Here is a 20,437-nt window from a genome sequence, read left to right as displayed (position 1 = left end):
TGAAAATGTACATTAAAAAATTGTGGCATCGAGATGCATCCATAATTGGTTTACAATCGAATCGTTCTGTCGTATTTTTTGACGTCTGTCTGCATTTTTGTCAGGTCCTCTCTCTTTGAGACATGCACACAGTAACAGGTACGGTGGGCTGGAAAGAACAAGTACTTAACACCGGGAAGCAAAAAAAAGCAGACAAGCAGCCAAAGAACATTACAGAAATCCAACTGCTTCAGCTGTTTCCTTCAGGGTGTTGTGTGTTCATTCACACGCAAGGCTGCAGGTCCAACAGAAGTGCTGCTGAGTGCATTGTCCTGTGAGTGAGATATAGGGGTGCACTGTGTAGTAACCAGCGTGTGAAAGGCTAATAGTTTTCATTCAACCATGAGAAGATGATGGCAGGGCAGGTGCTTTATCCTGACCTTGATGTCTGCCACAAGGCTACTACCGCATCTAAATCAGCCAAGGAGCGAGTGACCGGGCTTATCGCTGCTGAGCAGATAGCTGTGTGTGCGTGTGTGTGTGTGATGAGAGGACTGATGATGCAGGTAGACCAGGCCAGCTGTCTGATCTGAAGGCCCTGGCTAGGTCCCACTCACAAAATGAAACACCTGTGTCAGCTCACTGGCTGCAGGCTGTGGTCAGCAGTAAGAGCTTTTCTCATTGAGCGTGCCGATTTAAGTACATTAACAAAATCCAAATCTGCCCGGTGTGCCTGGAACCTGGGGAGAGAGCTCAGACAGGCAGAAAGCATGAGGGCAGAGAGAAGGGCAAGATGAACGAAGGAAAGCGTAAGAACAGGAACGAAGGACGAAAAAAGAATGAGAAAGAATGTTGGGAGAGATGAATCAGGATGGAGGGAGGGGGGAACGGGCAAAAGGTTGCTGAAGGAGCATGTGAGGAATTGTTAGCTGCCCCAGAACAAAATCCTGCTCTGCAATCTGGCAGCTTTCCACACGGCTACAGTACATTTCCCCTCAAAGATGAAGTGACATTTCTGAAGCGGCAAGCAAGAATGTTAAAAAGAAGAAGAACGGACAGAAAGACAATAGAGTTGAGTACTCTCAATAACGTACCATTCCCCAGATCTCACTAATGAAGCTGTGAGCTCAGGACGAAATAAAGCACTTTCAGGGCTTATATAACAAAAACTGTTCTGAAAAGAGATGAGTAGGTCTAGAGGGAAGGCTTCATTGTGCAGGTTTTGAGAGATTTCAGCAATATTGATGCTGAGATCAAGGCTCTGTTACTGTAAATTTTCATTTTATTATTCTGCAGGGAGCAGATCGGTAATGTCAATGCTCGTACATTTTTGTACTTGTCACAAATGCACTGGATCAATAAAGATCATTTATCCACCGCATGGAAACTAAATTTACAAAGTTAAATGGAAAGACTTGATTGACTGTTATGTCAGGATGACTGGGACATATCAGAATAAGATAATGAGATGCACATTGACAATATGAACATATTTTAAATGTGTCCCAAGCAATAACCAAAAAAACTGATGTGAACTATTGTGAACTATTGTGAACTATTGTGAACTAGAAAGCACAGATGTAATGGTTGAAACAGTCTACTCTGTTTGTCTTTTCATTTTAGCACATTGCATAAACACTGAAAAGGAAAATAAAATAAAGCCAGCCCAGCAGCTAATAATTAAAAGTGTCTTATGAGGATGAACATCTGCCATTAACCCACTTGCACACAGTAAAAGATGCACACGAACAGTAACACACGCCCTCTACTTATAATACTTACACACTAAATATCAATAATGAGTCTGTTTATATCCAATGTAAGACAAAGCACCCACATTTGACAAGCTGTCCTTGGCTGTTGTAAACAACTGTCCAAAACCGATTAGTAAAAAGCACATCAGCTTTTATGGAACAAAACATTTGCGTTGTGGAAAAACAGTCAAATTCTTGACCTCATTTGAGGTCATAGGTGAGATCACAATCTCCCTATAAAAGCTCTCTGTTAATTGTCTTTCTTTAAAAGAAAGAACCGTCTTTTCACTGTCATTGTAAATGTAGTGTTTGCAGTATTTATAGCTGCTGGATTGTGTAAATAGGAAAAAAAGAAAAAGGTATTTACCATGAAGAACCAACAATTTTCACAACAGTCTAATGTTGCCACCATAAAGCTTTGGACAAACTGCATGTGTGAGGTGTCCACACAGAGAGCGTTTCTGCTGCCAGCCCTATCTGTCTACATTGAATTTGCCTTTGATAGATACAATTCAATAAAAGCCTCGTCACCAGAAGAATGGATTCTGTCCACAGAATCGCTAGAAAGTAAAACAGATATCTGTATTTGTCTGTGACATATTCTACACATATACACATTGTATATGTTGCTGGTATCATGTTGACATGACTATGAACAGATCCTTTTCACTGTCTGTTCTTGCTGAGAACCACGCAGCTCGCAGAAAAATAGGCAAGACTTCTACTCTCTAGTGAAGTGTCTCTGCAGCCACACCTGAGACACACACACACACGTAGGCAGTGTGGCTGCTCTAACCTGTTAACATGGGTGCCAAACTAAAAGGTAAGATGACGCATGCACGATACAGATGTTGGCAGTGTGTCCAGGCTGTAAAATGGCCATCCCAAAAGGACAAGAGTACACCGATCAGCCATAACATCATGAGCACGGACAGGTGGAGTGAATAACCGTGATTATCTGGTCAGTGGGTGGGAATTATCGGCCCAAGCAAGTGAACATTTGTCCTCAAAGTTGAAGCAGGAAGAAATGGGCAGCGTGAGGATCTGAGCGACTTTGACAAAGGCCACATTGTGATGGCTAGACGACTGGGTCAGAGCATCTCCAAACCTGCAGCTCTTGTGGGTGTTTCCCGGTCTGCAGAGGTCAGTACCTATCAGAAAGTGGTCCAAGGAAGGAGAAGTGGTGAACCGGAGACAGGGTCATGGGGGCCAAGGCTCACTGATGGACGTGGGGAGTGAAGGCCGTGTGGTCCGATCCAACAGACGAGCGACTGTAGCTCAAACTGCTGAAAACAGTTAATGCTGGTTCTGATAGAAAGGGCTCAGAAACACACGTGCTGATCCGTGTATGTCAACAAGGACACAGGAAGCCACTTGAATACAAAAGCATTTTAAATTTCTCAGATAGTGCGCATGCTTTTTTTTTATAGCACTTTAATCACGTTTCAAAAGAAGGTGTGCAGAAGGCTTGCACAGGTGCCATGCTGCCAGACACAAGAGCTGGACCACTGCAGTGACCACAGAGGCTCATTAGAAAAGGGCTCTCAGTGATGTTGGGTCATTTACAAACAAAAAGACAGCTTTAAACGGATGACGCGAGTAGGCACAAATGACTGATGTAGAAAAACGTAGATAAGAGTGCAGTGAGAATTTCTGTTTGTGTAAGCGTGAGCATACACAAGAGCAACAAACTGAGAACGCAGATCGAAAGATGAGAGCTGGTCGACGGGCCAGAGCTTTCCTTGGGGACAGAGTTCATTCGGCCTTCCAGTGGGAGAACAGATCCAGTGTTGACCTCAGCTGACCTGCTGCAGCCTGGGAGAGGACATCGCTCACCAAACACAAGCTGAACCATAGTACACTCAACTTTTAAAAAGCACCACTACATTCCTGTTGCAGGGATTCATTTATGCCCCAATAATACGTCTCTCTTTATTCAGTTACATTCATATGGAAAACTATTCTGGACAAGGTCAAGTAAAAAAGCATAAAGCTTCAAGCAACTCTCTCATTTCATCAAAAGGTAGAATATTTTGATGACAGGAGAGAGTGCACCCGTCATATTGCCATTTGTAAACCTCCACATTTGTCAGCTTGTTGACTGATTCATCAGAGCAAAACATGGTGTGACACACCCACTGAAAACACTTACTGGTATGTCACATTGGGTTGCACGGTTTAACTGGGGAGACGTAAAACCTACTCACACATTGGGGTATGATCAGCAAGGACTTAATAACAAATATGTAAAATAGCTCTTCATCAACTACTTGCTTTCTCATCCTTTCATTTGTAAATCCTACAACAAAATCCACAGCAACTATGTTTGATTTTCTTCTATTTCTGACATTTTTAGTGACAATGATGTAACCACGTCCACCCACAGCAAGCCTCCAGCTGATGATTTTGTTGTAATTACTGATTGCTATGTAACCCTGGGGCTTTTCCTTTTTAGTTTTGTGCAACATATTGTCTCACTTCAATATGTTACACTATTTAAACCTCTCCTACTAGTTTGTACATGTACTTTACGTGATAAACTACAGGACTAAGGGGTCATTTAAATCACTGTCCTTTCCAGTTTCAGTTCCTGTACTAACACAATGAGCTCCAAAAGAGCGGAGTGGTCCTCTCAACATGAAAGGAGCATCTTACACAATCACTTCAAAAGCACAGATTCATCCATACATACAATAGAACAAACCAACTAAACAAACATTGAGTTAGAGGACGTTCCTTTCCTGCTGTGTTGACACGCAGGTTAAACATAAGCCTGGTCAGACTAACTCTGAACTAAAGGAAAATGATAAAGGGCAAACCTCTCCACATTCAAGCCTCTTCTTTTCCTAGGCTAAGGAAAGTCCATCACAACCTCTCTGTACTCCAACAGAAAGTAGAGGACCACCCTGAGTGACTCCGCAGGGCAGAAGAATGCCCATCATTCCACTGCTGTTGAAAATTAGACCCGAGATCATACCAGGTCTAAACTTAGCCAGCAGAGATTCACTAGTGAGCTGTGTTTCTATAAGTGGTAAGCTGTGTGTGTGTGTGTGTGTGTGTGGGGGGGGGTGTTACACATTAGTGGGGTAAAGGAAACCACCCACAAACAGACTAAGTCACGCAGAGACACAATGTGAAATAAGTTATCCTCTTTCACATAGTTGGAACACTTATAGAAGAGGAGCGCGAATGAAACACGAGGACGTGGATACACAAGGAGCCGAGACACGCATCTAGTGACAGTGAGCTCAAAGAGGGGCCGGCAGACAAACAGGTATACGGACGCTGATGACAGGCAGGGAATGAGGGACAAATGTGAACAGTGAAACATGCAGCAGCTGAGCCAGTGTAGTGCACCACTCGGTCTCACTCCAGCTGCATTCCTGGCCTGCCTGTCTCCTGTGTAATGCTGCCTCTATGCACATTCCTGGGCTTCTATGTGGCTGGGGACAGTCGATGCATTAGTGAGGCTTCCACTACATCAGGGACAGACACAGAGCAACCTCCTGGCATGCAAGCTGAGCAGCTATTGACTGATGTGGGATGAAAGTCAAACAATGTCCCTCCCTTTTCACCAAAGTGTGGAGCAAGCTGAAAACAGCAGGCGTGGTCAGTGGCTGTATTTAAATGACAGGTTTAACAGTCCAAACACATCAGTGGGATTAATAGTTGCAGGGACTAAAGACTTCACACAACATACGGTAGCTCCAATAGAAAAACACGCTCATGCATTGTGTTTTGACTCTGACCCTACAATACAAGGGATTAAAAACTGTGCAAGCAGCACAACAACACAACAGCAGCGTGAACAGGGAAGGCATTGTTGAATGTACAAAGACAGGCAAGGCAGGCCGACACGGAGAAGAAAAGGAAAAGTTTCCAAACCTAACAAAGCCAGTACAGTCTCCAGCCCACCCCCCTCCTCCCAGACTTCCCCTCTTTCCTCCCTCACTTCACTCAAGAGAGGAGGAAATGAGGTAAGCATCCTGGCATTTCTGCTCAGCTGAGAGAGCTAAGAGCTCAGGAAGAGGGCGTGAAACAGAAAGGAATGAACTGTTAAATTGGGAGTGTGTGATACATTTCCCCTGGTAACGCTGGAGAGACAAAAAATGAATACACAAATGTCAGACAATATACACTGTACCTGCCGAATATCACAGCAGCCATCCCTTCCATAGCTCGTTACATTAGTAGTAACCATCTATTGTGTATCCTTATTATTTTCTAGGCATCTTGAATATGATGCGGTTTTGATTTCTCCTGAAGGAGGTGTGTTTGTTCAGCCCCACACACACACAACATCCTCTGAGGCCATGAGTGGATGACTTTCAGTTTGTGCTTCAAATGTCCTCTTTACGCACACCTCAGAGAGTTAGCACAAACAAGAATTTGCTTCACAATAGTGTGGAGATCAGAGAAACATCTCAGCCAGAGACAGGTACGAGGAAAGCCCTAGTTGAACAGTACAGCTGAAATGCAATCACCTGGCCTGTCCCTCCTCGTGACCCATCTGCCGTCCTATGCTCAAACACAAGAACTTGTCACCAAGCAGCACCAAAGTGCCGGACTGTACACATCAGTTGTGATCGTACTGTGTTTATGCTTACGACCAAAGAGAGCATCTTCAGCAGCCAGAAGGCCTTGTGTCTCATCGATTTCCTGCTTCTGCTGTTACCGTTTTCTTGTTCCTCAAAAATGTCTCCAAGCAATTATCCAATCACGGCTTTGCAAAATGACCATAACACGCCTGTCAAGCTTTAGATTTGTCAATATTCTGGTATGCAGGAGGCATTAGTAAGATCATCACTCATTATCCAGATACTAGAGGGTGGTGCGATGTTTTGCTTTTCCAAAACCAAAAGCACATAAGCAAAAGTGTAAGGAATGAATTAAACTGTGTGTTTTTCTGTTCTAATGTAAGCAACTAACATTTAGCATGCCTAGCTGACTATCTACAGTAGTAAAGCTTTGTATAGAGATGTCAAGAGCTGATCCTAAAAACCGATATCTGGCCAATCTGGGCATATTTTAATGGATCAGTATTGACTCAAATAAAGCAGATATATTTTACTGGCGTCAACCGAAAAAGGAAGACTGTATTATTAAATTATTAACACCTGTTGAACAAGCAGAACAACAGGGAAAACTTCTGTGGCAGACAAGACTGAGTCAATGAAGTGCTGCGAGTTACTGAAACAGAGTAAATTAAACTAAATTCATTATGTAGAATGTAAAAAAGGACATTCAATTTGGGACAATGGTTGTTAAGTCTGGGACAGCTGAATGTAGAATTTGGAGAGACACTGAGGAAAAAAGTTAATGTGTGTGTTTCCATTGCACCACTAGTATATCACAAAATAGTAATATTTTATTTTGTGATATGTTTTGTACTGTCTTTTACTTTGCTCTATTGCTGCTGTGTCAAACTGAATTTGTCCTATGGGGGATCAATAAAGGTATTATCTTATCTTAGTGTTATCTCAATGAAATGTACTGAAACATATGAGACAAAAAAAATACTTTTTTTATATATATATGTATATATTTTTTTCTTTCTTGCCGATAAAATATGCTTGGCTGCTGGATTTGTCATCTACCAGTCTCCTTGGCCAGTGACCCAAAAGGTTAATTTTGGACACTTCTGCTTGCCTTCCAAGCGCCTGAGAGAAAACATGCTGGTCTTGACAAACACGGCAGTTCAACATGACAGACTCTGTAGAAGAGGACCTGCTCCCTCAGTAGAAAAAACCTCGTATTGTCAGGTGATTATACACTAATGAAAACATACCTATGAAGGTCCTCCTAAATGTCACACACCAACTGACTGCACGTTTAAAGCAGATACTGCATGCAAAAGTTAAATGCTCACACTGATGATGTTATTCAATAAACTATTTTATCACAAAACACATTCTGAACAAAGCCACGTTTGCACAGTTACATGTTGACATTATGTTTTTTTCATGTTAATGAACTATATTCTAAAGATGAACTAATGAAGCCTCTGGTTTCTTCAGATGCATTCATTATCAGGATGACCTCAGTATCTAATTATATATCGTGATAAATATTGTGATCATACTTAACATTCATACATATCACCAGACCTTAATTACCACTGTGACTGAAATCCTCCTCATCATTGTAAACTGGATTTGTGCAGGCATAGCAACAACACAACCAGGGGGCGGGGCTTAGCATACAGTCTGCTGCAAATTGAAATGAAAGCTCAGGAAAGAAATCTGGCGAAACGCTGAAATCTGTCTCGCTGTATTTCTGCATTACAGTTCAGATGACATCCTTTTCAGGAGGAGCTGAGCAATGACTTGCAGTTTGTGGCTTGACCAGATTCATGAATTTCCACTTGACACACTACCAGCTACCACAAGTTGGTCTGACCAATCAAAGACAGACACCCTACTTCAAGGCATCAAAATATGTGCAGTTAAGCACAGTTAGAAAGGGGCATGATCACAGAGATGCATAGATCATCATAATCAATCAGAGCACCCTGATGTGTTGGCCAGGACTCCACCACCTAGCCTTGCAGCTGTGTTTACCATGGAGCAAGAGAGGGAGGTCACACACGTGTCTGGACAAACACACACAGAGAGAACACAGGTCAGGTTGGCATGCTGGGCTAATGACCTTTCTTTGGAAGAGCACACAGGTCTGGACAACAGGCTGCTAAGCCCAGGGAGGCCTCTGGAGGACTGCTCCAACACCCAGAAAATGCAATCAATCTGCTCTCATTAGAGTTTTTGTGAGCAGGCTCCATTAGAAATGTGTAGTTCTGAGCAGACAAAAACAGTGTCAATGATTTTCTACAATTCTTTTCCTAATTTACGATATAATTACTTTTCCCCCCCGTGTTACTGTATACAGCGTAACTGCAGTCTTTGTTCAAACTAACTAGAAATAGGTTACCTAAAGTCTAACTCAAGTGCCCACCCCTTTGTAATATAAACAAATACACCGTATTTAATATAGGGGCTGAAGATTGCAGTGTGTAGGATGGGATGACAGAATATTTAGCAAATATGGAGAATAGTGGGAAACTCAAATAAACATGGTGACATTTTTAAAAAATAAACATCAGGGGTCATAGTCTGACCAAAAACAGGCCACTGTTGGAAAATTTGCTACCTACATAGGCCAGAACCAGAAGCTCCCGCTAAAAAAATAAGGACAAGAAATGGCTCCAAGATTGAGCTATTGAAGGACAAAGTTGTTGCTGTACACAACTACTTTTCAACAGTGAAAGGACATTTGGAGATCACTGACTACCATGAGAGATATGCACAGTGGCATTTTCTATGTCATTTAGGTTCATTTCTCGACATAACCCGACAGCCTCTGGACGGAGCTGTGGTTCCCACAATGCCGAGGACCCAGAGGATGACAGCTCGTGGCCGCATACAGTAATCCTTCCCATTTCTTTCATATACTGCCTTGACGACGGGCCAAATGCAGTGTGTGCCAAACCACACCAAGCATTCAAGTGTTTCTCCAGCCACGGATGATAAGCCAAGCAGAACAACTACACTGCAGGGCAGGTGGGGAAATAAGACACAACTTACACTCTGTACAGTACTCAGCACTCACCTGCACACTGAAACAGAGACGCTCCAACTTCTCTTCCAGATTTAGGCAAGGGCTGATTAATGGCACACACACACCGCAGCTTCATCTGTATAGGTGAATCCCTCCCTAGCATACAAATATCCAAAACACCAACATATATCAGGGTGTTGATCAGGATCAGTAGTTGGTCTCCTTACTAATGCAAAGCTTCACTGCGAGTAATGTATAGTGTCGTCTCCCTCAGCTCAAAGCTGCACATGATTTCTTGCATTTTGTGCACTTTCTATCTAAACTGAGTGGTGGTCTCCATCTTTAACCTATCTATAATGTTCTTACATCCATATTATCTACAGTGACAGGTGTTAAAAGAAACAGCAGGTCGTAACAAAGTCATCTGCCTGTCACCTGACAAACCCCAAAACAGAAGAATACAATTTACAGACTCTTACTAATTTATGTTTTCCACCCAAAGAAATATGGACAAGTATCAGGCAGTCCACCGGAGACATGTCTCACATCTACCACTGACACAGGTCGCCCTTTTACAATGTCACCTAACCCTCTGAAACATCAACTTTTTCTGCTGTTTGCAGTTCATCTTGTCTTTCAATCAGTCCTTTAATCAGTCCTTCAATCAGTCCTTCAGCCCGAGTTGAACACACTGTTGCAGTACTTGACGTTGGTCAAAGACAACTCGACGTCTTTAATGGACTACTAAGTGTCAGGCAAACACGTATCTTAAAGGAGCTGTAACGATTTAACGTTAAAAAAAAAAAAAAGTAATGATAATGCCAATAGCTGGCGTTACGCTGTGTGCTGCTCCTCATCTTCGACTTCTTCATAACGTTACACTGATAGCTAGGTTAGCTAACTTACATTAGTTCATTGTGTTCACTGTCAGTTTACGTCACCTCACAGATGATCACCACCTGGCACACGGGTCCCGACAGAAAACAGGACACACGCCGATAGCAGAATAAAGCTATGAGCCAGTGAAATGCTCCCTGGGTCTCAGTGACGGCAGCCAGCTAACGTTAACTACCCAACACAGCGAGCGTTAGCAGCTGGCTAGCAAGGTTAGCTAGAAACGATGAGAACATACCGTCTGTTGCTGGTAGTGACACTTGTTCCGCAGACGGCAACAAAGACGAAAGCAAACGTACTGCTGTCCAAACACGGTTTTAAGTGAATGAATCTGTGGTCCCGGTGCAGTGCCGTGAATTACTTCCCCGCTGCTACTAGCACTTCTCCGCCTGCCTTCGGTCCCACCTATCCGCTCCGTTCCGTTCCGTTCCGTTTCGAACGACAACAGCTTCTACAGAGCCTCTCTGTTGTTCGATGTTCTCGTTCTAGCTCAGAAATTCAAATCGCATCGCGAGATTTGGACCAAAGTTTCACGGGCCTAATGGTTTCTGCAGGGTCTGAGGTTCACCATCACACTGGAGCTTCTGTCACATTTTCCATACAAAAATAATGTAAACCAGATGTTATCATCATTATTGTTTTTTTATTATTTTCTGTTGGTTGTACAGTATGTTACTTTTTAAATAAAACCCTTTGACATTTAGTAAAATAAACAATAAGAGTACAGCTCAGGGGCTTATAAGGCTTGTCATCTTCGTGCTTGGGGGCTTCAAATAGTTCTCTGCCCATAGCAAATGGTTAAACAGCCACATAACATATCATCTGTCAGGTTAAATAAACAGCCCCTCATAAGTTCCATTTTATTATTAATCTGGAGAGATCCAAGTGAGTCGAACCATCAGGATGAAGACATTTTGTACATTAATTATAACAAATATGGTGTAAACCAGAGTGGATTACATACACTACAGTCAAGCACTAAACTCATTCATGTCTCAGAAATGACTTCCCTTACATCACATGAGTAGCCTATATATAAAACCTTTTTTTTATTTTCAATTGGACCTACATGGGCAGACATTCATATGGTACATGAAAGATGAACAGGCAGACAGGCCAGTGCCAGACAGACACATCTAATCCAAGCTAGAGAGGATTACACGGTAGCTCTGTTTATCATTATTTAAAGGGACACAAGAGGAAGTGACGAATGAGCTGGTGGAATTTTACAGCTCTGCTTATTACTGCCACTCACATACTCACAGACATGTTAGAAACACTCTGTTTACGCGTAGCAGGGATTCCTTACACCAGAGACTAATTAGGGAGGAAAGCTGACCAAAACAAGTTACAGCCTGATCCAGACTGTGGAAATCATGTGATAGCAGGAATCTAGGGTAAGCTGAGGGTTCTTTCACAAATGGGTGCAGTTCAGAGTATATACACACAACGTACATGTTCAGGCATCCTGTAGTTACCAAACATCAGGCTACACAAAAGCTCCGTCCACAGGAACATTTAGCAAAAAATGAAAAAGCATGCAAACCAGCACAAAGACTGCACTGATGATGCTATCAAACAGCAGAGATAAAAGGTATTTACTCAAAATCCTCCCTCTGTGAACCATAAACAGATATGAACAAACATTATAAGAGTCAAAGCTGGATAATCCTATGAAATCCCTGTGGAAAGTTGTTTTAGGTCGGCCATGTAGTGTAGGTTTTGAAATATGCTCACAGTCTGGTCAAGCTTAAACAGGGGCTTGTGAGTGAGCTGGAGTGTCCGAGGAGACAGTGGAAGAGCCTGCAGCACCTATAAAGTTGGACACTGTGGTGGTACATTAAATGGGCTTTTGGTCCAATAACACCGTGAGGTCAGTACAGTAAGCACTGGAGATGTGATGGAAGCACACATCCCAACTTAAAAGGAATGTCTAATGTTCAAAAGCTCAGTTGGAAAGGGAACACTAGAGAGCTTTATCCTCTGTGTCTCCACAACCAACTTCCTGTTGTTCCACTGTCTGAATAAAGGATAACAATTTGGCAGTTTCCCCTTAATAAATGAGCGGCAAAAGAAAATAGGTTCATTGGCTTTTACTTCAGTATTCTCAGATTACAGCACAGGATGCTGCATGAGGCCTGGTATCAACTTTTCAGAAGAATCCAGCCAAAACCATCAGAGATCCTCTGTATACTAAAGAGCGGGCACCTGACTGGGTCGACAGCACGTTAATGTTTCCCACAAATACGACAGCAGCAGTTAGTGTGCCTGCTCCATCATCCTCTCGTCACATTCACGCTTTGTCAGTTCCAAGACATTGTACAAAGTCCCCTCTGCTCTGGTAGGAAGGATTATCTCTGTTTAAAGGAGGGGAGCTGTTGTGAAATTACATTTCTACCACTATTGAACAGACAGCTGACAAATTAAAGGAAAAACCTGAATGAATGAGAGGAGAAACATGACAAATGCAGAGGCTTTCATACAAGCGGTAATGGAAAGGTTTGATGAGAATGACAATGATGTGAATCAATTGAACGCCTATGGGAGAATGGAGACGGTTCCAGAGGCTAGGAGATTTGTGTTGTCTTTTTCCAACCCATCTGTAAATGCCGGTGTCCTTTTTTTAAGTGTAGGAAAGTAAACAGAATTGGCGCGGTAGGAAAAACTTTAAGAGGGTGTGAGGGAGATACAATAAACAGATGACAACCACGAACATAAACAGCGGGCAGAGAACACATGCCAGCTGTGGGGCGCAGTGCCGGTCCTTATAGCAGGGACTGGGCATGGCTTCCACACTGCAATATGCATGGTTAAAGCACTATGGTACTTTAAAAATTACTTTCGAAATGAAATGCCACTCTCTTCATTTTCAAAACCTGTGTCACAAAAACATTTCATCATAAGGCCAATTTTGTAGATTGCAGTGTGAATATAATACAAACAATATTAATCCAGTCTGTAGCCCGTCTATATTGTTGACAAAGTGACACCCTGTACAGTGGAAATCAAGCTGCCACTCAGTCACCTATTCATGCAAAGCTGTCCTACTTTCTGTAAATAACCAGTGTCACTGATGTAGATTAAATCTGCACATTATAGCTGATTTATTAATCCACAGTATGGCATTAAGATAAAAATATATCGACTACTGTGTATTCTACAGAACACATCTGTAAGTCTAGTCTGTAAATCACAAAGATTGTGTAGATAGAAAACTTTCAAAGTAGGTAGACAATTCCAAATGCTTGTGATTTGCTAAGTAACAGTGACACCTGGTGGAAGACAACCACATCATACTCCTAACACTGACTCTCAGGGAAACATCTGTCCATTCACCACAGTTCAATAAAGATTGTTCTGTTTAATAATCAAATTTGTGTCACTATTTTGAGAGATAATAACACTAAGAAATGAAAGGCATTATTTTGAATGAGAATTTATTACAGCCAGCAGTTTACAATACAAATCACCCTCCAAAATGCTCAGCTAACCACCTTCCTGAACATGGCTGATACTCTGAGCAGACACAGTAAAATGACATAAAACAGAGGAATGCATTCAAATTTATAATCTCAATTTTCTATATTTTACTTTTTTTTTTTCAACAAATTTTTATTTATAATCAAGGCCTAGTCAAACCATCCCTAGACCTGGCAGAGTCAATTGTTTTATTCTTTTTTTAAGAAATGATTTATCATTTTGCGATGTTTTCAGAGTTTTAGGTTTTTCAATGTTTAATATTTTTTTCTCTTTTTCCATCGGTGAAGCAGGTTTCAAAATGCTCAATCTGCAAGACAAAAAAGATAAAATATCAATGCTTACGTTGTACTTGATTCAATCATGAGATCTATAATGTTCTTTCATCTCATTTAGAATGTATACAAATAAATCCCCTCCCCACTCACACACCTTAGACACTAGGACCAGCAGGGGTGGTGGACTTCTGAGCAGCCTCCTTGGCCTGGTGGGCCTGAAGCACAGCAACAGCCTCATCCACCTAAAACAAAGAATAAACACTTTATTTAACACTGGATATGAAGCTTCAGCAATAAACCTATTCAAGCAACATGATCATTTAATCCACCGAGTCCAGCCTTGTGAAGATAATGCAACCAGGCTCATGTGAATTTAGACAAATTACCTCTGTCAACAGGCTTCCAGATATATATATACATATACACACACACACAACCACACACACACACACACCTCACAGATTAGCCATTAACTGACCTTTGAGCGCAGGGACTCAGGTGACTCGAGCATGTGGAGAAGCTCTGAGTTGTCGATCTCAAGCAGCATACCCGTGATCTTGCCTGCCAGGCTGGGGTGCATGTTCTGGATCAGGGGGAACAGACGCTCACCTGAAGGAAGAACAGTCATCAACAACTGTTTGAATGTACGACACCAGACTTAATCTATCAAGTAACTTTGTGACAAAGTTGTTTGTGCGTATGTTCAGTTCCTTATAAATGTGTACTAACCCAGCATCTGCTTCTGTTCTGAGGAGGGGCAGCAGGCCAGCATGGAGGCAGTCAGGGGCTCCTGTCCTTGGACATGGACAGCAGGCTAAAGGAGGAAAAGGGTTTGAGTTCAGGGACAAAGTCTACTGTAAAAATTACTGACTACACAGCTACTATTAGTGGGCAACTATCTCAATCTAATCCTACACAACATGAATGAATGCCTAATGCTGGGTATTGTTAAGATTTTATTGAGCAGATTTAAATTGTGCTTATTGATGTTAAATCTAGCCAAATCCAGATTCTTGGCACATTTGAGTATTTTTAGCAGTTCTAAAATGACATTAACAACAATGTGACATATATGACATGTTTGAGATCATGTATGGAGTAAAAAGAATAAATAAGCCCCAATCTTGTAATTGCAATGGATACGTGGCAGGTTCTAGGGCACAGTGACCGTAACTGGTGACATTAAACAAACTGACTGCAGAGTGGTAAAGGAAACCATACCATGCTGCAGTCAGTGCTTTGTCATACTATAGACAACCATGTTTAAACATATGCAAGTCATTAGATTTCACTTTTGCTAAACATGCAATATTGTAAAAACCCTATATTTGCAACCAGCCCTGTAGACTTCTACAATCATTTGTCCTTATAGGACAGTATAGGTTACTTATAGGACAGTAGAAACCAATGGAATTCCTACCTGCTGCATGGCGACCTGTGGCTGTGAGGGCATGTGCTGCTGGGGGTTGCGCACACCTGCAGCGTATTTGTACTGGGGCATGGTGCGCACTGGGGCAGCAGTGGCTGAAGCACCGGTAGGGCGCTGGCCGAGGGCCTGTGTGGCTGAGGTGAGAAAGATGAAAAGGGCAAATCATCAAAACTGCATCAAGTTGACTAACAAGCAATGAAAAACTAAAGAAATAAAGCCGATCATGTGTTCTGAGAGCTGAAACACTTACGCATTCGCTGGGAAGCCATCATGCGTGGCACCTGGGTGTTGGCGGTGGCAGTGGGACGGATGGTGTTGAAGGTCTGGGGCCTAGGAGCTGATGGGCGCATAGCGTTGGGCATGTTTTGGAAGTCTGAAGGAAGAGGAAACAACATTAGGAGATCCACACTGAAGTAGTTAGAATTCAGTCAATGTTAAAAGAGGGAGCTGGTGACCAATTATTTACAACCTCATTTTGGATTCAAATAAACAGAATTGTCAAATGTAAGCATGTTTACTCACGTTGAGGACGCACTCCTTGAGTGGCCCAACGGGGGCTGGGCCGGAGCTGGGCCAGCTGGTTGGCGGAGTAGTATGCAGCGCGATTTTGGGCCTGAAAAGATGACAAAGATTCATCATTACATGGTCTCTACTCTAACTGTAAGGCACTGAAACACATAACCATTTCCCTACAAGCAACAGAAGTGGCTTAAAACAGTGATTTTAATTCCAAGCAGTACACACTGACCTAGGCACGATATCAATTAATGCAGCAGCAACGCAACAATAAAAGTTCTATGCCATGTATACACAGCAAAGAGAGGTGCTTGGGGGGACTCACCTGAGGTATAGCGGCCATAAAATAGCCTGAGGGTGGGGCAGGCTGATATGGGTTGAGGACTGGGTTGGGCACTGCGCGGACAGTGGCCATCCTCTGCATGTACTGGTTGGTTAAGTGGGCCTGACGCTCCTCCTTGCGCTGGGCCAGAGCCACATAAAGTGGCTTTGTAGCAACAATACGCCCATTCATCTCTGTTACAGCTTTGGTAGCTTCCTCTGGGGATGAGAAGCACACAAAGCCAAAGCCTTTGCTGCGGCCACCCTCCATCATCACCTATGGGAGATAAAGCTAATTAGCATCCATTCTGATAAATTACAGTTTTGTTAATAACCATGAAAATAAAGAAACATTATAAGTCATGCACTGAAGTCCTTTACCTTAGCACTTGTTATGGTTCCAAATGGAGAGAACTCTTTACGCAGACGCTCGTCATCCAGGCCATCATCCAGGTTTTTCACATACAGATTGACACCCTGGTATGAGCAAAATGACAATGAGATTGTAACTCACAAATTAAAGCGACAAATCTTGTAGAGCCCTACAGCCATGACTGACTCGTAGAAATTATGACTGCAAAAGCCACTGACGAGTTATACTCTTATTGGTTTTTGCTCCAATATCACTGCTAGGTTTTTGATAGAAAAGATAAACCTCCTCAAAGAATAATACTAAATCCAATAATAAAGTCACTGTTTAACAATCTTTTAATCCAGGTCCCACTTTAGTTATTTTACTCTTCCCAGATAAAATCCTGTAATTCTGGCCTCTCAGCAGGGACATTTTTCAATTTGTGAAGATGTCGTGTTCAGGCTAAAGGGTTGAGTAAAAAACGCCGCCCTTTTGAAGGAAGTTCTTGTGACAGAGTAGAAGGCCAACAAACCTGGTATCTGGTCATGCGATCCTGTTTCATCTGCTCAAATTTGCGCTTGAGCTCGTTTTGGCGTTCCCCTTTCTTCTGTGCACGGCCCACGTACACTTGCCTGCCGTTCAGTTCTTTGCCGTTCATGTCGTCCACAGCCTGCAATGAAATCAACAATAGACCGCTGAAACAAGCTAAACAGAAGCCGTGTTTCTATTGATTCAAAGCCATCGGCCAGGGGAAATAGGAGGACGTCATTTCCCAGTAATTAAGATACACATGCAGGGTTACTGCCCCTAAGAGAAGAACAAGGAGTCGATACGAACCTTCTGTGCGTCTTCATGTCTCTCGAAGCTGACGAAACCAAATCCCTTTGATTTGCCACTCTCATCAGTCATAACTCGGATACTGAGTGCCGGCCCTACAAAATACAACAGACAATCATTTAAAGGCCAAATCTCACCCGTCACGAGCTAAGCTTTAAAAAGGCTCAGTCTCTGAAATGTTATAAGTGTCTTACCATATTTACCGAATAACTCCTTGAGCTTCTCGTCATCCATGTCCTCCCCAAAGTTCTTGATGTAAACATTGGTAAACTCTCTGGCGCGAGCCCCAAGCTCAGCCTCCCTCTCTTTGCGCGATTTGAAGCGTCCAACAAATCTGTTGGGTCAAACGATGTAAGATATTAGAGAAATTCACACAATACAGCACCCATACAGTTAATTCCCTCAGTTAAACTCCTGGATTACCATTATACAGCTCTAATTTTTTGATGCAATATGAATGGACAAAACCCAAACATGTTCTTGGAAATTGACTCTACTGCAATTGTTTTATCTTTCTCTTCCAACCAAACGATTCAGAGAGACGCAGATTCAGAAATGATTACCAAACTTGTTCTGTGGCATTAACAGGCAACATTGTGGTGGATTTTAGACGCCCTACAAGTGAACAGGGCAGCAGTGTGGACTGCGGGAAAGATGTGACCGCAATCTGCTTTAATTTAGACATTTGGAGTTCAGAAATCTTTGCTGTGGTATTAACTTGCAACTTGTGCTTCAAACCATGCTTCCGAGAGTGCAATATTAGGAAGAACCACTTGAAATACAAAATAGTCTACTAATTGAACACAACATAAAAACTAATAAATATATAATAAATTTAGTCATTCTGATCAGTATTGCACAAACATACACTCAAGGGTTGGAATGTTCTGTACCTATAAAAGCTATAAAGATTATAAACCTCGCCCAGGGCTGGTATGTTTTCTCATTCTTCACTCAGTTGTATGAAACCAAAAGTACATTGGGCACGGCTGGCAGACGAGTTTGTGGACAGGGTGCAGTTAAAGACAAACTATGATTAAATGTAAAACTCACATGTTAATCAGACTCCCCCTAAACATTTATACACACACACACACACACACTAGAGAATAATGGTATTCCCACTTACACTTTTCTGTCATTGAGCAACATGCCATTCATTTTCTCAATGGCCCGCTCAGCAGCCTCGTGGGTCTCAAAGTGCACAAATCCGTAACCCTTTGAGCCATTTTCATCACAAACCACCTTGGAAAAGGGAGATTTGAGCATGTCAAAAACAACACCATGCATTTAAAAATCACACACACAATCAGCTTCAACCTGGTGCAATCTTTAGTCATGCAAAGTAGTGGTCTGTATGTAAAGCACTCGAACACAAAACAAATGCTGCCCCGCCTACCTTGCAGGACAGGATGTTTCCAAATGCAGAGAAGGTGTCGTAGAGAGCCTTGTTATCAATAGACTTGTCCAGGTTCTTGATGAAGATGTTGCCCACTCCACTCTTCCTCAGGGACGGGTCACGCTGAGACCACATGATGCGGAGAGGCCTGCCTTTGATCACATCGAAGTTCATGGTGTCCAGGGCTCGCTCAGCTAAAACCAGGCCCACAGTGACAAAGAAATGTAATGACACTAGGTTCATATGCCTGATCTGCACTTCAATACCATCAGTGGTTCTACAAGCAAGTTCAAAAAATATAGTTTCATGGCATATCAGCAGTTTTAATACAGGCGAATGACATCAGCTCAGTACTTAATCATAAATCATTAAATTGCCTCACATAAAACTGTTAACTCAAGCACCAACAGAGCTAATTGCAACAGAGAGCTATAACATGGCATGTGTAGTGCATGTTCAAAATGGAGTCAGATGGTGCCACATCCCTCTCGTTAGCTGCCCCTGCTATATTTTACTACGGTGCTGTAGACCTACCGTCGGCGGGCTGCTGGAAGTTGACATAGGCATAACCGAGGGATCTGCGGGTGATCATGTCTCTGCAGACTCTGATGGACAGGATGGGCCCAGCCGGGCTGAATTTCTCGTAGAGCATGGCCTCGGTAACGTCTGGGTGCAGGTCTCCCACATAGAGGGAAGCCATCGGGTAGCTGGGCGCGCTGGGGTTCATTTCAGACGGCGCGTGTTCTCCGGTAATACGACAACTGTGTGGTTAAATGAGCTCAATATCTCACTGACAAACGCCAGTTAATATCAGCCTCCTATGTGGAATGGTTCCTCGTCTCAGTCTCTTCGGTAGCTTTACAACAATTCAAAGCGCAGACACACACACAAGCTGTCTTACCAGTTAGCAACGTGGGCTAGTTAGCTTGATTAGCAAAATGTCGGAGCGTGGCCTAACCGATGCGGCTCGAAGACTGCACAAATTTGAATCGGTACTCTTTCACAGTCGGTCAGGAAGCGAAACTGACTGAAGTACTCGAAGCAAATGTCTTCATTTAAAAGGATAAGTGGAATGACAAAGCCCTTAAAGGGAGAGAAAAGTGGTTAAATATGTAACTGGCTAACGTTAATCACCCACGCTTTCAACAATGCGGCTAACTGCTGGTCCTGCTAACGTTCCTCTCGTTCCGTCTTTCGTTCTGTTTCGAAGGCAGCGTCTTCTTCGCGTTGCTTGAGTTGGCAAATCAAATCCTGCTTCACCGATTTTTATTTTTCTTATAAAAATATGTCTGCGTGTGGTCTCTAGCTTTTGGTTTGTTTCATAATAATAAAATGTGTGCCGAGACTAGCTCCGGAGCACACCCTACGCAGACGGATTACCGGAATGAAAGAAGGTCGCTGGAGGTTGTTTCCCGATTCCAGTCGAAACCACGGCGCGTTCACCTCCAAGGTTGACGTCACACATCTCGCGATATTTGATATGTGGTTTTATTTCTGAAACTACTTTTCTTTACATTCACTTTAAATGTGTAGTCCTAGCTCTATTTGGATTTTTCAGCAGGTAATCAATGTGCCGGGGGTTTAAAAATAATTATTTTAACTATCCTCCAAAAAGAATATCCCATATATATATCCCATATATATATA

The 20,437-nt window shown here is 42.6% G+C and overlaps 2 protein-coding genes across 3 annotated transcripts in view; both read right to left on the bottom strand.

Moving 5' to 3' along the window:
* Positions 1–10,665, bottom strand: part of LOC118335903 (E3 ubiquitin-protein ligase RNF19A-like) — a 27,016-nt gene extending 16,351 nt beyond the window's left edge. The window contains 2 exon segments of the mRNA XM_035672401.1: positions 9,339–9,443; positions 10,420–10,665. The gene's annotated coding sequence lies outside the window, so the exon portion shown is untranslated.
* A 2,936-nt stretch (positions 10,666–13,601) lies between these two features.
* On the bottom strand, positions 13,602–20,197 carry LOC118335487 (polyadenylate-binding protein 1A-like). 2 transcript variants are annotated; one of them, XM_035671786.1, is made up of 15 exons: positions 19,325–20,197; positions 18,791–18,984; positions 18,521–18,636; positions 17,595–17,725; positions 17,392–17,486; positions 17,087–17,224; positions 16,584–16,679; positions 16,207–16,479; positions 15,888–15,978; positions 15,616–15,738; positions 15,357–15,499; positions 14,666–14,750; positions 14,415–14,545; positions 14,091–14,178; positions 13,602–13,968 (listed from the first exon to the last, which is right to left on the bottom strand). In XM_035671786.1, exons 1-14 carry the CDS (start codon positions 19,515–19,517, stop codon positions 14,092–14,094), a joined length of 1,896 nt encoding a protein of 631 aa, XP_035527679.1. In that variant the 5' UTR covers positions 19,518–20,197; the 3' UTR covers positions 13,602–13,968; position 14,091. The 2 variants fall into 2 exon arrangements, with proteins under 2 accessions (XP_035527679.1, XP_035527678.1); XM_035671785.1 differs by having other exon boundaries at positions 17,586–17,725; positions 19,325–20,195.
* Between the last annotated feature and the right edge of the window lie 240 nt (positions 20,198–20,437).

This window comes from Morone saxatilis, unplaced genomic scaffold, assembly GCF_004916995.1.
Source record: "Morone saxatilis isolate NCDOM2014 unplaced genomic scaffold, NCSU_SB_2.0 Contig24, whole genome shotgun sequence".
NCBI classification, from domain to species: domain Eukaryota; kingdom Metazoa; phylum Chordata; class Actinopteri; family Moronidae; genus Morone; species Morone saxatilis.
This window is presented reverse-complemented; position numbering and strand designations above follow the sequence as displayed.

Coding starts and splice junctions, on each gene's coding strand:
- LOC118335487 (XM_035671785.1), bottom strand. CDS start 19,517: ATGAACCCCAGCGCGCCCAGCTACCCGATGGCTTCCCTCTATGTGGGA. Junction 17,726..18,520: donor TTGCTCAATGACAGAAAAGT/GTAAGTGGGAAT, acceptor TTGACCCAACAG/ATTTGTTGGACGCTTCAAAT. Junction 17,225..17,391: donor GACATGAAGACGCACAGAAG/GTTCGTATCGAC, acceptor ATTTCATTGCAG/GCTGTGGACGACATGAACGG.